General features: G+C 42.4%; 1 protein-coding gene across 1 annotated transcript; it reads right to left on the bottom strand.

Moving 5' to 3' along the window:
- Window positions 1–4,596: 4,596 nt before the first annotated feature.
- LOC110875606 lies at window positions 4,597–16,100 on the bottom strand. Its single transcript, XM_022123804.1, has 2 exons — window positions 14,894–16,100; window positions 4,597–4,958 (listed from the first exon to the last, which is right to left on the bottom strand). The coding sequence occupies exons 1-2, from the start codon at window positions 16,098–16,100 to the stop codon at window positions 4,597–4,599; spliced, it is 1,569 nt and encodes a 522-aa protein (XP_021979496.1).
- Window positions 16,101–16,734: the final 634 nt, after the last annotated feature.

Here is a 16,734-nt window from a genome sequence, read left to right as displayed (position 1 = left end):
TTTATTCTTAATTGTCAATTTTGGAATTCCTTATGGATATACATATCTATATAATCATATATTTCACATGCTGTAATATACATACCCTTCATAAGGTCAATGTATTTAACAGATTCTTGTTTTCAAAAACAAGGCAGATATCAGGTCATGATACTATTTAGGGAAATCTTGTCACTTATTTGACATTTTATATACCCCGTCTTATCCGGTTCTCGCCAGAGAGGTAACCCCATTATATCCGGACAAGCTGGAGAGTCTGCTACACCATACCCAGTCTTGCCGGAGAAGAAATTTATATTTCCCATAAATAGATCTTTCTTAAATCATGATTTGGAAAGTGCATTTTTACTTTCAACAAAGACTAAGCAAATTAGTATTCACATGACGGATCATATTCTAGAACAAAGTAGTACCAATAAATAAGAAATAACAGTGGTCAAGTGTTATTGCTTATTTATTATACTTGCAATGTTCTAGTTATTATCCTCACGGTATACCAAAACCCATCACACTTTATTTACACAAGTATTTAGCTTAGCTTATACTAAGGCATCTTTTCTTAAGTTCAAGTCTAAATATTATCCTGAGTGCTACCAGAAAATATCAAGTTCCTAACTCTTCGTTTAAACTTAGGTATTTGATTACAACACCTAATTCCTTAAACAAGTAGCTCTGATACCACCTTCTGTCATGACCCCCGACCCCACCCTGGACGGAATCGGGAGCCGCGAACCAGTTCAGTGGTACCGGTGGTTATTTTGAAAACTTTGCAGCGGAAACTTCATCAGGACCGTGAGTTAGGAAAAATATTAGAGTTTAGAAACACTAGATTTTATTTATTAAACAGATGGGGATAAACCCATGTTTTATAAAGGTAGCTTTTAATATGGGATAAGCCCGATTACATAAAACAATATTTCTTAATTTAATTTAATAAATAAAATAAGCCATTTCTTTATGCCGTCAGTGCCGTATCCAACTCTTATTCCAATCTACTGTAATTACCTGAAACGCGTTTTAAAAAGGTTTTGTCAGCAGGAAATACTGGTGAGTTCATTCAGTTTGTACAAAAATGACACATAGTTATAAATTACAGCATAAGAGCGATTACAATGGCTTCTATCTTATTTTTATCTGGCGCCGTGTCACCTCCTGGTGACGATGGTCATACCAGTATTGGGTCCTTTCACCCAAATAGTGATGATTATCACTGTTAGGATTTATTAGCCTAACTGTGTGAAATTAGTAATGTGCACAATACCCCACTAGCCAGTGATTCAAGATAACCACGACTTAATCCTTGTAATTATAACTTTGAAAATAATTTGGAGTATTGTAAAACATTGTTAATAAAAAGAGAATGACTCACTTTATAAGTATGCAGTCGTGATTTAACAAGCTTCTTGATTCTACGCCTTCTGATAACTAAGCATATACTTTATTGTTTTGAACCTTTTGATGATTAAGCATCCATTTTGATTGTAAGAGTATGGTGTAGAGTTTCGGGTAGTTAAACATTTAGTTTCACAGAGTGGAATATGTGTTAGTGTAAAACCACATCAAACCTAACGATGGTCACGAGATTCGAACCTTAATGAAATTCACAAAGTATAGTCTTGTTTAGACAGCACTTTGGCATCCGTTTAACGAAATTCACAAAGTACAGCACTTTGGCATCCGTTTAACGAAATTCACAAAGTACAGCACTTTGACATCCGTTAGTTGGTTCCTGAATCGATCGGACAAAATATCGCATCGGTGATTATTGGTTAGAACACCAACGTATAGAGAGAAGAAGAAAAGAAATGAGCAAGGGAAATGAATTCCTAGGCTTGCTATTTATAGGTAAGAAGTATGAAATTTCTAGGAAGTTTCCTTTGTATTTTCTAGGAAACTACCTATATCTTTTCTAGGAAGTTACCTATACATCTTCTAGGAAGCTTCCTACCTATATATATATATATATATATATATATATAGATCTTGTTATAGCTTCCTTGCACCTTCCTTTGATATTATCTATCTCATATATATTTATTTAGGTGCTTAATTTACTTACTTAATTAATCTTACTTAGCTTAATCTTGCTTAGCTTAATTAATCTCGCTTAGCTTAATTAATCTTGCTTAGCTTGCTTAACTGATTAATTAATCCTACTTAACTTTAATTAATCTTACTTAATATTAACTCTTATATTTTGCTTAGTCGATTACTTAACTTATTTAGCAGATTAATTAACCTACTCAGCTTGCTTGACTGCTAGGTTATCTTTAACAGCTAAGTGTATGTAATCAGTAAGTTTACTAAGTTTATTTAACTACTAAGTTTACTTAACTATCAAGTTTCCTTATCCTACTTAGTTGCTAAGTATTCTAGCAGCTCCCTAATTACGAGTTTTAATTTCTAGACACAATGGAACTCGTATTAGCGTATTAACTCAATTCAACTTTTAACGATAATCACGGGATCAAAACCCTCACAATGAATGACAAAGTGCAACACTTAAACATCCATTGGATTCACGACGAATGACAAAGTATAGCCCGAGTTGGGCAGCACTTAAACATCCATCGGATTCACGACGAATGACAAAGTATAGCCCGAGTCGGGCAGCACTTAAACATCCATTGGATTGGTTTCAATCGATCGGATAAAGTATCGTACCAGTGATTAGAGTTATTACCCTAATACGGGCAGAGTTTCGGGATTTAGAAGGTATAATCCCGAGCTACTATTAATTATAATAAAAGCTGAAGGAAAGAAAAGAATTGAGCAGTTTCAAACGTAACAGTGATTGAGTTAATACCCTGGTCTCGTAGCAGCGTCTCCCTATGTGAAATTGTGATTTTTAGCAGTATACTTCGTCTTTTGAAAGTTTTGTCGATTGCAGATGAACAGGCCATGAACTAACAATTTATAGCTAAAATTAAGGTTTTACGCGGCCCGCGTAAACCCTCTCTTAAACTTACGCGGCCCGCGAGGGCCACAAAGGCGGCAGTAGAGTTTGCGGAGTCATCGGTGGTCTTGACATGTGGACGACGCGTGTCCCTTAAGCTTATCCGGAGACTTGTTGAGTTGTCGCGGCCCGCGTAGACAACCCTTATGTCTTACACGGCCCGCGTGAAAACCAATTTTCACATTTTCTTGATTTTTCATGCACATTAGGGTTTCAGGGGTCCGGATTTTCACTTACGGAGCGTTTTAGAACATTTTTGGGCGAGTCGTTACAATTCTTGTTGCGGATGCGAATGCTGATCGCATCAAACTAAACAATGTTGTGGAGGAGCTCCAGGTATGAGCTCCTCTATGCATGAGTTGTTTCCTTGTTTTGACAAGTGTTGTAGATTGCCTTATTATACTTGTCTATTTTCTTTGCAAATAGGCAGAACTGAAGACTCGAGAGAGTATCCTTGGGGAAGTGACCTCCCACACTACTGAAACTGAGACGCGGGCGAGGCAGGCAGAGGAGAAGGGAGATGGACCGGCCACCTCCCTCGCCCAGGTTACTAAAGATCATGCTTGGATGCGTTAGCATGGTATCGGGAATGTAAGTATCTTATGCCTTTTTATTCCTTGTGTTTTCCTTAGTAATATTGTTGCTGTCATGTGATTAGATTGTGGAGGCTATCCTTGATGCCCTTGAGAACGCGACTGCGGTTATTGATATGAACGAGCGTGCGCGTCGGGTTGGGTTCAAGGCTGGTTATTACTAGTGCCTTAACGATGTGGACCCGTTCTTTAGTAGGAAATTTACTAATGAACGATCCGGGTTCCACAGTGTGGATACTGAAGCTGCTTTTGATGCCGCGGTAGATGCGTACAACAATCTGTCTATTCTTGCCTTTGATCGTATCGAAGCATGATTGGAAGTGGAAGATTACGTGGATCGTTTACGCATGTTGTTTAACCCAGCGAAAGAGGGTGAAGGCACTAGTGGTGCAAATGTAGAATAGGTTGGGCCTGCGTGCCTTTGTGCCTTCTTTCTTGTAAATGTTCTAGAACGATATAAAGTTTGCCTTTTATGTACCTGGTAGGTGCATAAGTATGTGGAAATAAAATTTTTTGTTTGGCTCAAAGCATGTAAGTAAAGGGTATTTACTTTTTGACTTTGTGTGAGCACGGGTGAGTTAATATTATTTAAGGCCAATGTTTAAGGCGCGTGTAAATAATATGAAGTCAGGATTTGCCTTTTACATGTCTAGGTGATATGCAAGTATGTTAATGTGTGACTCTTTTGGCTTGTTGTGTAAGTAATAGTCAATTCCCGTTTTTATCCCGTTAGGGCCTAGGAAGTGCGTCCGGGTTTGAAGAAACCATAATTGATCCGCTGTATGCATCCGGCCGGATACATCGCGACGTTTGCTCTTGCTTAACTATTACAATATTTGTGTGTGATTGTCACTTTGTATGGGTATTACGAATGAAGATTTTTCCAATCTGTTTTTGTAGATACCGTAAAGTGTAACACGCATTTGTAATAGAAAGAAGAGATAAACAATGTTGGAGCAACTGTTTGTTTATTTATTAACAGATGACACGTGGGCCATTGGGTTACATGGAAATGTAAATAGCAGCTTACATATAGCAGTGTCTAAGCTACTGTGTGTTCCAGGTCCTTGCGATAGGGTCTCCTTCTAACGTCTGCAATTTGTATACGCCTTTGCCCAAGACCTCTTGGATGAGGTAGGGACCTTCCCATTTAGGGGCAAGTTTCCCTGGGCGCTCTGCGTTAGAAGCTTCATTATTGCGAAGAACGTCGGCTCCCACATTGAATGTGCAAATACGGACGCGCGCGTTGTGATATTCTTCTAGCTTTGTTTTGTACTTAGCCTCGTTGATTGCTTCGTTTTCATGGCTTTCTTCCAGGAGGTCTAAGTCAAGCCTGCGCTCGTCGCTATTGTCAATTTTGTTAACAGCCAGCATTCTTGGTGAACGGAGACCAATTTCGGCTGGGATCACTGCTTCAGAGCCATAGACTAGGCTGAAGGGTGTCTCGTCATTGCTTGTCTTTGGGTTGGTCCTATGCGCCCATAGAATACTTGGGAGTTCATCAATGTGACAACTCGAGTTTCTGACTTTCACTTTCGCATTAGATGCGCGTTGACTTTGACTGTTTAGTTGTTTGGATTGTGGACTTGAAATTGTACGCGTTGTGTTTTAATGAAACGTATTGTCGTTTTGCCTATATGTGATTACTTGCTGTGGTAGAAAATAATATTAGAATTATTATTAAAACACTTAGTCTAGATCACGAAACATGACATACAGTTCGAAGGATCTCGAAACATATCCTTCGATTCGAAGGATCAACTTTCGGTTCGAAGGATCTCGAAACATATCCTTCGACCAAGGACTCTATCCTTCGACATCTTTCGGCCCAGCCTTTCTAATGGGCTTGGCCCATTCCTGTGATACGTTTATATACGTGAATACATGTAAACCGGCAGTTACTTCTAAAAACCCTAGTTCCCTTGTGTGTGTGTGCGACGGCAGACCCCCACATCCGAAGCCAAATCCCTTTTGTTGATCATTCTTAATTTCGGTTAGTGATTTACGTGTTTTGTTCTTGATTTCGACATACTTGGTTAATCTATTATGTAACTGCATGCGAAATACATGTTGATCTGGATTGATAGGATAGAATGCATAGTATTGAATGGGTTGAATGATATTAATTTGATCAGGATTCGAAAACAGATTAACATGCCAATAGTGTTCGATTATGTGATACGTTATGCTAATCGACTGGATGATATACGTATATATGTTAGATAGTCGAACCGAATGATGATTATGTTTACATGACATATAGATGATGATTCGGATTGGTTAATGATTGATTCTGTAACTGTTAAATGATTTCTGGGAATGATAGTAACTGTCGTAGATGATCTTTGTGCTTTCTGTGTAACGTAACTGATGAAATGTGCTTGTTAATCGATAACATGATAAGATGAATTAGGGTTTTGTGGTAACAGTCTATGAATGAAAACTGTTGTGACCGAAAGATACTTGCTACTCGAAACATAGCTGTTGTGACCGAAAGATACTTGTCCTTCGAACCATAGTAGTGTTGACCGAAGGATAGCTTTGACCGAACCATAGTAGTGTTGACCGAAGGATAGCATTGACCGAAAGATGACAGTTGGTCGAAAGATGACCTTAGGTTCGAAACATAACATTTGGTCCGAAAGATAACTGTGATAACTGTGGACCGAAAGATAAGGGTGGATCGAAAGATATATGGTTATGAACATACTTTGAATGATGGAGTATATGCTTGATTTATTTGGCATGCTATGCTTGGTGATGAATGTTAACATTTGTATCCGTGCACACTAGCTGATGATTTAATGTGAAATAATACATGTTGTGCCGATATGCAAACTGACTGTTATGTGAACATTAAATTGCATGCGTATCATTGTGAACATGAACTGATTTGTTATACGTGCATACAATAGGACTTGATTAATTACTTGTGAGTGCATAACCTAGCATACCGAGCAAACCAAGGTGAGTTCACACTCTTACCAAGGCATGGGATTCCCGGGGTGTTGGGAATGGGATTGAAAGGATAAGGTTGAATAGATACACTACTGACACTATGACTAGACTACCATATTACTATCCTCGGTTGTGAAGGATACTTATACTGATCACTATCCTCGGTTGTGAAGGATACTTATACTGATCACTATCCTCGGTTGTGAAGGATACTTATACTGATCACTATCCTCGGATGTGAAGGATACTTATACTGATCACTATCCTCGGTTGTGAAGGATACTTATAGATACGAATAGTCTAGTGGTTATACAACATGGGAAGCCCCCACCAATAGAACGTACTAACGGCCCAGTAGAGCCACCTGTTACAAACGAACTTACTATTACGCATTTACTTTCTGTGAACTCGCTCAACTAGTTTGTTGATCATTCTGTTACATGCCTTGCAGATCGTTAGGTACTTGGAGCTTGCACTGGAGAAGCGGGTCGTTGTGGGCAAGGATCGTGGTTTCTACGTTGAACTATTATGACATTTAAAACTATTAACTATTGTTGGTTTATTTACTATGCTTCCGCTACACTTTAAAACTATGGTTATGTTTTGAACACCTATCGTATTGAATGGATGGTTTACATTTATTTTACTTAATATTAATTGCATGTTCAATATGATTGGTGGCTTGATCCTGGTCAGTCACGCTCCCAAGTGGTGATACTCCGCGTGTGGATTTTGGGGGTGTGACAGATTGGTATCAGAGCCATTGGTTATAGAGAACTTGGTTTTAATATGGGAAAAACGTTTTTATTAAAACCAGACTATAACCAGAACAGTGCTCTCAACGATCCACAACGACGCTTCGCTCCACGTGCAAGACTCAACTTCCTAGGTAATAAGGTTTATGTTTATTGCCTACATGCTAGAATTTGCATAGAACTTTGCTCGTAGTATGCTTACATTACTTTGCTCACAACTTGTCATTGCATGAGAATACTTATGTGCTTACACTCTTCTGTCATCGCACTATTCGCGAACCTTTCTCACTTATGTTGCCTTTGATGTGAAGATCAATGGCCGCACGAATTAACATGACTCAAGCCCAGCTAGAGGCTCTCGTTGCTGCGGCAGTTGCAGCCGCCCAAGCAGGTAGTATACCCTGCAGTATAGACACTAGGATCTTTAGATCCTACATTAATTCTCGTACTTAACTTTGCCCTATTCGTACACAATAGGTCAACCCGCTCAGCAACAACCTGGGTGCACCTTCAAGAATTTCATGGATTGTCGTCCTAGCTCGTTCAGTGGCACGGAGGGAGCAGTTGGACTCCTCCACTGGTTTGAAAAGCTCGAGTCGGTTTTCGAAATGTGTGAATGCCCTGAGGCTCGCAGGGTGAAGTTCGCCACTGGCACACTTGAAGGGATTGCGCTCACTTGGTGGAACGCACAAGTGCAGATCTTAGGGTTGGCAGCTGCTAACGCCACACCCTGGAATGATTTCAAAGAACTGATCAAGAGGGAATACTGCACTAGAGAAGACATTCACAAGTTGGAGGACGAGTTGTATAACTTGAAAATGGTTGGTTCGGAAATCGAAGCTTACACCAAGAGATCCAATGAGTTGGCTGTGTTATGTCCCACTATGGTGGACCCTCCATACAAGCGTATTGAGTTGTATCTCAAAGGTTTGGCACCAGAAATACAGAGCCACGTTACCTCGGCTAACCTCAACAACATCCAGGAAATCCAGTGTCTCGCTCATCGCATCACTGATCAGGCAGTAGACCAGAACAAACTGCCAAAGCGTGTCAGCGCTACCGCTACCACTACCGCTACTGCTTCTACTACACTTGCTACTCCCAGTGAAAGTAAGAGAAAATGGGATGGGGATTCTAGCAAGGGGTCAGCTTCAGTACAGTCACAAGCTCAGCAACGAAAGACAGACAGTTACCAGAGTCCAAGTCAACACTCCTCAGGCAGCCACAGACAGGGAGGGTATCGAGGAAACCTTCCAAAGTGTAACACCTGCAACAAACATCACAGTGGCCAGTGTAATAAGGTTCGTTGTCAAAGATGCCTCAAGATGGGTCATGAGGCCAAAGATTGTAGAAGCGCTCGACCTGCAAACCAGAATCAGCAGCAACCTCAAGCACAGCAGAATCAGCAGCAGGGTAACAAAGGGTGTTTTCATTGCGGTGCAGAGGGTCACTTCAAAAGGCATTGCCCTCAGCTGAACAGGAACCAGAACAACAACAACAATCAGGGCAACGGGAACAATAACAACAATAACGGGGGAAACAACAACAACAATGGCAACGAAGCTCGGGGTCGTGCTTTTGTGCTAGGTCGGGGTGACGCAGTGAATGATCCCAATGTGGTTATGGGTAAGTTTCTTCTCGACGATATTTATGTTACTGTCTTATTTGATTCGGGTGCTGATACAAGCTATATGTCATTGAAAATGAGCAAATTATTAAAACGTACACCAACACCCCTAGACACCAAACACGTCGTAGAACTAGCCAATGGTAAAAGTGTAGAAGCAGCACAGGTAGTCAAGGGTTGTAGTATTGTTCTAGCAGGTCAGACTTTCTCGATTGATCTCATACCCATAGTTTTGGGTAGTTTCGACGTCGTCATCGGTATGGATTGGTTATCCCAACATCACGCGGAGATCTTATGCAAAGAAAAAGTTATACGTATTCCTCGCTCCAGTCAGGAACCTCTCGAAGTACAAGGTGACAAGAGTGGTGCTGTGGTTGGCATCATCTCATTCTTAAAGGCGCAGAAATGTTTACGAAAGGGACATACTGCCATTCTGGCACTTGTCACTGACGCATCAGCAAAGGAAAAGAAGCTGGAGGATATACCAGTTGTGCGTGATTTTCCTCAAGTGTTTCCTGAAGATTTACCTGGTTTACCTCCTCATCGTCAAGTCGAGTTTCAGATTGAGTTAGCTCCTGGAGCAGCACCAATAGCCCGCGCACCGTATCGTTTAGCTCCAACCGAACTGGAAGAACTGTCGAAGCAGCTACAAGAGCTCTTGGAAAAGGGCTTCATTCGTCCAAGCTCTTCGCCTTGGGGAGCTCCAGTGTTATTTGTGAAGAAGAAAGACGGTACGTTCAGGATGTGCATCGACTACCGCGAACTCAATAAGGTGACGGTAAAGAACCGTTATCCTCTTCCGCGCATAGATGACCTATTCGACCAGTTGCAAGGGTCGTGTTACTATTCCAAGATTGATTTAAGGTCAGGGTATCATCAGCTGAGAGTCCGCGAGGAGGACGTCTCCAAAACCGCTTTCAGAACTCGCTACGGTCATTACGAGTTTCTTGTCATGCCATTCGGGCTTACGAACGCGCCTGCAGTCTTCATGGATCTTATGAACAGGGTGTGCAAACCCTATCTCGACAAGTTCGTCATAGTTTTCATCGACGACATTCTGATTTACTCCAAGAGTCAGGAGGAACACGAGCAGCACTTACGTCTTATCTTGGAACTTCTTCGAAAGGAGCAACTGTACGCTAAGTTTTCAAAATGCGACTTCTGGCTTCGTGAAGTCCACTTCTTAGGCCATGTGGTAAACAAGGATGGGATTCATGTCGATCCATCCAAGGTTGATTCGATCAGAAACTGGCCAGCACCACGTACACCGACAGAAATACGCCAATTCTTGGGTTTGGCGGGTTACTACAGGCGATTTATTAAAGACTTCTCCAAGATCGCGCAACCACTTACTATGCTAACACAGAAAGGTGTCGTTTACAGATGGGGTAATACGCAAGAGACCGCTTTTCAGTACTTAAAGGATAGGCTTTGCAGCGCACCTATTCTCTCATTGCCAGAGGGCACGGATGACTTCGTGGTTTATTGTGACGCATCGATACAGGGGCTTGGTTGTGTATTGATGCAGCGGGATAAAGTTATTGCCTACGCTTCGCGGCAACTCAAGGTTCATGAACGAAACTACACGACGCACGATTTAGAGCTGGGAGCTGTTGTTTTCGCGCTTAAGATATGGCGACACTACCTGTACGGTACCAAGTGCACGATTTACACCGATCACAGGAGTCTCGAGCATATTCTTAAGCAAAAGAATTTGAATATGCGTCAACGGAGATGGGTTGAACTTCTAAACGACTATGAATGCGCCATCAAGTATCATCCAGGCAAGGCCAATGTTGTGGCTGATGCCCTCAGTCGGAAAGACACTCTACCTAAGCGCGTGCGAGCGCTACAGCTTACGATTCAGTCCAGTCTTCCTGCACAGATACGAGCTGCTCAGTTAGAAGCACTGAAACCCGAAAACGTCAAAGCTGAAGCCTTACGCGGCTCAAGGCAACGCATGGAACAAAAGGAAGACGGCGCCTACTATGTAACGGGGCGTATTTGGGTCCCACTTTATGGCGGTTTACGCGAACTTGTAATGGATGAAGCTCACAAGTCTCGCTATTCGGTACATCCAGGGTCGGATAAAATGTACCACGACATCAGCACTACTTATTGGTGGCCTAGTATGAAGGCTCACATCGCTACGTACGTTGGAAAATGCTTAACCTGTGCGAGAGTCAAGGTTGAATATCAGAAACCAGCAGGCTTACTTCAACAGCCCAGGATACCACAGTGGAAATGGGAAGAAATTTCCATGGATTTCGTTACGGGCTTACCTAGATCCCAGCGTGGGAATGACACTATTTGGGTGATCGTTGATCGACTCACAAAGTCTGCTCACTTCTTGGCTATCAAAGAAACGGATAAGTTTTCTACCCTAGCAGACATCTACTTGAAAGAAGTTGTTTCGAGGCACGGAGTGCCCACCTCTATTATTTCGGATCGCGATGCACGATTCACGTCAGAGCTTTGGCAAGCGATGCACAAATCCTTCGGCTCACGATTAGACATGAGCACAGCATATCATCCTCAGACGGATGGGCAGTCTGAGCGAACTATCCAAACCCTAGAAGACATGCTTCGAGCGTGTGTCATCGATTTCGGCAACGGCTGGGAAAAGCACCTCCCTTTAGTGGAGTTTTCATACAACAACAGTTACCACACCAGCATTCAAGCCGCTCCATTTGAGGCATTGTACGGACGTAAATGCCGGTCACCTCTCTGTTGGGCAGAGGTGGGGGATAGTCAAATTACGGGTCCAGAGATTGTAGTGGACGCCACAGAAAAGATTGCGCAGATACGACAACGCATGGCGGCAGCACGTGACCGTCAGAAAGCCTACGCGGACAAGCGTAGAAAGCCATTGGAATTTGAGGTCGGGGACCGGGTTTTATTGAAAGTTTCACCCTGGAAGGGTGTGGTTCGATTTGGTAAACGAGGCAAACTGAATCCGCGGTACGTCGGACCATTCGAAATCTTAGAAAAGATTGGCAAAGTAGCCTACAGATTAAAACTACCAGCTGAACTCGGTGCAGTTCACAATGTATTTCACGTGTCGAATCTGAAGAAATGCCTTTCAGATGAGACCCTTATAGTTCCTTTTAAGGAACTCACTATCGACGAGCGGTTGCAGTTCGTCGAGGAACCAGTTGAAATCACGGACCGGGATGTTAAGGTCCTCAAACACAAGAGAATCCCTCTTGTTCGAGTTCGTTGGAACTCCCAGCGTGGCCCAGAGTATACCTGGGAACGCGAAGACCGGATGAAAGAAAAGTACCCCCAGCTATTCGAAACCAATGCATCCACTTCTGAGGCTGAAGCTACTACTACTGAATTTCGGGACGAAATTCCAAATCAACGGGGGGATGATGTGACACCCCAGGAAAACCAGTGAACGATGTGACTTACCTAGCTTCCTCAGTGAGTGCGTACCAAATTTCGGGACGAAATTTCTTTTAAGTTGGGGATAATGTGACAACTCGAGTTTCTGACTTTCACTTTCGCATTAGATGCGCGTTGACTTTGACTGTTTAGTTGTTTGGATTGTGGACTTGAAATTGTACGCGTTGTGTTTTAATGAAACGTATTGTCGTTTTGCCTATATGTGATTACTTGCTGTGGTAGAAAATAATATTAGAATTATTATTAAAACACTTAGTCTAGATCACGAAACATGACATACAGTTCGAAGGATCTCGAAACATATCCTTCGATTCGAAGGATCAACTTTCGGTTCGAAGGATCTCGAAACATATCCTTCGACCAAGGACTCTATCCTTCGACATCTTTCGGCCCAGCCTTTCTAATGGGCTTGGCCCATTCCTGTGATACGTTTATATACGTGAATACATGTAAACCGGCAGTTACTTCTAAAAACCCTAGTTCCCTTGTGTGTGTGTGCGACGGCAGACCCCCACATCCGAAGCCAAATCCCTTTTGTTGATCATTCTTAATTTCGGTTAGTGATTTACGTGTTTTGTTCTTGATTTCGACATACTTGGTTAATCTATTATGTAACTGCATGCGAAATACATGTTGATCTGGATTGATAGGATAGAATGCATAGTATTGAATGGGTTGAATGATATTAATTTGATCAGGATTCGAAAACAGATTAACATGCCAATAGTGTTCGATTATGTGATACGTTATGCTAATCGACTGGATGATATACGTATATATGTTAGATAGTCGAACCGAATGATGATTATGTTTACATGACATATAGATGATGATTCGGATTGGTTAATGATTGATTCTGTAACTGTTAAATGATTTCTGGGAATGATAGTAACTGTCGTAGATGATCTTTGTGCTTTCTGTGTAACGTAACTGATGAAATGTGCTTGTTAATCGATAACATGATAAGATGAATTAGGGTTTTGTGGTAACAGTCTATGAATGAAAACTGTTGTGACCGAAAGATACTTGCTACTCGAAACATAGCTGTTGTGACCGAAAGATACTTGTCCTTCGAACCATAGTAGTGTTGACCGAAGGATAGCTTTGACCGAACCATAGTAGTGTTGACCGAAGGATAGCATTGACCGAAAGATGACAGTTGGTCGAAAGATGACCTTAGGTTCGAAACATAACATTTGGTCCGAAAGATAACTGTGATAACTGTGGACCGAAAGATAAGGGTGGATCGAAAGATATATGGTTATGAACATACTTTGAATGATGGAGTATATGCTTGATTTATTTGGCATGCTATGCTTGGTGATGAATGTTAACATTTGTATCCGTGCACACTAGCTGATGATTTAATGTGAAATAATACGTGTTGTGCCGATATGCAAACTGACTGTTATGTGAACATTAAATTGCATGCGTATCATTGTGAACATGAACTGATTTGTTATACGTGCATACAATAGGACTTGATTAATTACTTGTGAGTGCATAACCTAGCATACCGAGCAAACCAAGGTGAGTTCACACTCTTACCAAGGCATGGGATTCCCGGGGTGTTGGGAATGGGATTGAAAGGATAAGGTTGAATAGATACACTACTGACACTATGACTAGACTACCATATTACTATCCTCGGTTGTGAAGGATACTTATACTGATCACTATCCTCGGTTGTGAAGGATACTTATACTGATCACTATCCTCGGTTGTGAAGGATACTTATACTGATCACTATCCTCGGATGTGAAGGATACTTATACTGATCACTATCCTCGGTTGTGAAGGATACTTATAGATACGAATAGTCTAGTGGTTATACAACATGGGAAGCCCCCACCAATAGAACGTACTAACGGCCCAGTAGAGCCACCTGTTACAAACGAACTTACTATTACGCATTTACTTTCTGTGAACTCGCTCAACTAGTTTGTTGATCATTCTGTTACATGCCTTGCAGATCGTTAGGTACTTGGAGCTTGCACTGGAGAAGCGGGTCGTTGTGGGCAAGGATCGTGGTTTCTACGTTGAACTATTATGACATTTAAAACTATTAACTATTGTTGGTTTATTTACTATGCTTCCGCTACACTTTAAAACTATGGTTATGTTTTGAACACCTATCGTATTGAATGGATGGTTTACATTTATTTTACTTAATATTAATTGCATGTTCAATATGATTGGTGGCTTGATCCTGGTCAGTCACGCTCCCAAGTGGTGATACTCCGCGTGTGGATTTTGGGGGTGTGACAATCAATCCAGCCGCGCCTGGCTGTTCCCAACCGTGCCTTTATTCATTCAACTAAACTTTTGTTGATACTTTCTACCTGGCCATTCCCTTGAGGATGCGCTACGGAAGAGAAAACGTGTTCAATGTTTAGTTCTTTCAACCAATTTTGGAAATCATCGGCAGCGAAGTTGGTGCCATTATCGGTTACGATGCACATTGGTAGACCGAAACGGGAGATGATGTGTTCCCAGACAAACTTTCTTGTTATCATAGCGGTGGTAGAGGCTAGCGGTTTTGCTTCTACCCATTTGATGAAGTAATCGACTGCCACTATGATAAATTTCACCGCACCTGGTGCATCTAGAAAAGGTACCACAACGTCTATTGCCCATTTCTTGAAGGGCCACGCGGTGGTGACGGGGATCAGGTTGTTCTTTGGGCACAATGTTTTTGGTGCATGTAGTTGACAGTTGAAACACTTGCGCATGATCTCAACAGCATGCAGGTGCATGCCAGGCCAGTAATACCCAGCATTCATGATTTTGGCCACTACCATGTGCAGGCCTGCATGTATTCCACATATTCCTTCATGTATTTCTCGGACTAGATATGTGGCGTCTTGAGGATCGACGCATCGCAGGAGTGGCCCCAGGTATGACTTGCGGTATAAGATACCGTCCCCCATTTGATAGTGACACGCCTTGTATTGCAGTTTGCGTGCCTCTGTTTTGTTCTCTGGGACGATGCCTGATTGTAGGTATCTTATGATTGGTGTCATCCAAGACGTTGTTCCATACTGGATGACGTTGACCTGGCGGAAGGGTACTGAAGGGTTTTTGAGGACTTCAATACGTATATCCTTTGCCAGGTGTTGGAAGCTAGTTGATGCCAGTTTAGAAAGTGCATCCACTGGTTTGTTTTCACTCATGTTGATATGTAGAATCTTGAAGGAGGTGAACTGTGATGTTAGTTGCTTGGCTAGTTCGAGATAGAGGATCATGATGTCCCCTTTCGCGGCGTAGTCTCCGCGTACCTGCCCCGCAACTAGTAATGAATCGACGTGAGCTTCCAGATGTTGCACGTCGAGTTTGACTACCAAACGTATCCCTGCGAGCAATGCCTCATATTCAGCCTCGTTGTTTGTACTTTTGAAGTCGAGGCATATGGCGTAAGTGAGTTCTTGGCTGCCAGGGCTGATGAGTCGCAGACCTGCACCCGCTATGTCCTCGTTGAACGCACCATTAATGTATAGTGCCCAGATGTCTGAGGGGGACGGCGGAGGTGTAGGGTTTTGTTCTTCTTCGCATTCTTGGATGCGATTTGCCGGTACTTGCGCGGAGAAGTCAGCTAAAACTTGCACTTTGATTGCTGGGCGCGGCTTATAAACAAGGGTGTGTCCACCAAGTTCAATAGCCCACTTGGCAAGTCTTCCAGAGATTTCGGGTTTAGATAGGATTTGCCCGATCCTGTAGTTGGTTAAGACGGTGATGACATGATCTGCAAAGTATCGGCGTAGCCATCTAGATGCATGTACCAGCGCTAGAACTAACTTCTCCATGATGGAGTATCTTGTCTCTGGGTCGTTAAGAATTTTGCTGACATAATAGATTGGTGTTTGGACACCCTCGCTCCACTATGAGTACCGCGCCCACTGCGTTGTCTGTTGCGGACAAGTACATGATGAGTGGTTCTTTGTTGCGCGGAGCGGTGAGAGTTGGTAGCTGGATCAAACACTCTTTCATTTCCCAGAAAGCACGCTCTGCCTCAGCAGTCCATTGGAACTGTTCTTTCTTTAGGCAGTTGCGCAGGGTGGTGATAAAGGGATAAGATTTTGCCGCGTGGTTGGCCAGGAATCTTTTTAACGCGGTGAGCCGGCCGGCCAACCTTTGCATCTCCTTTATCGTTGAAGGTAATGGCATGCGCTCGATCGCCTGAACCTTTTCCGGATTTACCTTGAATCCATCCTTTATAACGATGAATCCAAGAAACTTTCCTTCATCCATTCCAAACGAGCATTTCCCTGGATTGAGCTTCATGTTAATCCTTCACAGAGTTTGGAATGTTCTTTCAATGTCCTGGAGCATGATGTCTTCTTCCATGCTCATGACGACCAGTTCGTCCATGTAAATCTTGACACTCTTGCTGATTTGATCACCAAAAGTGTCGTTCATCACTTTTTGATACGTTGCGCG

The sequence above is a fragment of the Helianthus annuus genome, chromosome 9 (assembly GCF_002127325.2).
Source record: "Helianthus annuus cultivar XRQ/B chromosome 9, HanXRQr2.0-SUNRISE, whole genome shotgun sequence".
NCBI classification, from domain to species: domain Eukaryota; kingdom Viridiplantae; phylum Streptophyta; class Magnoliopsida; order Asterales; family Asteraceae; genus Helianthus; species Helianthus annuus.
Note: the sequence above shows the minus strand (reverse complement) of the source record. Positions and strands in the feature narration are given on the sequence as shown.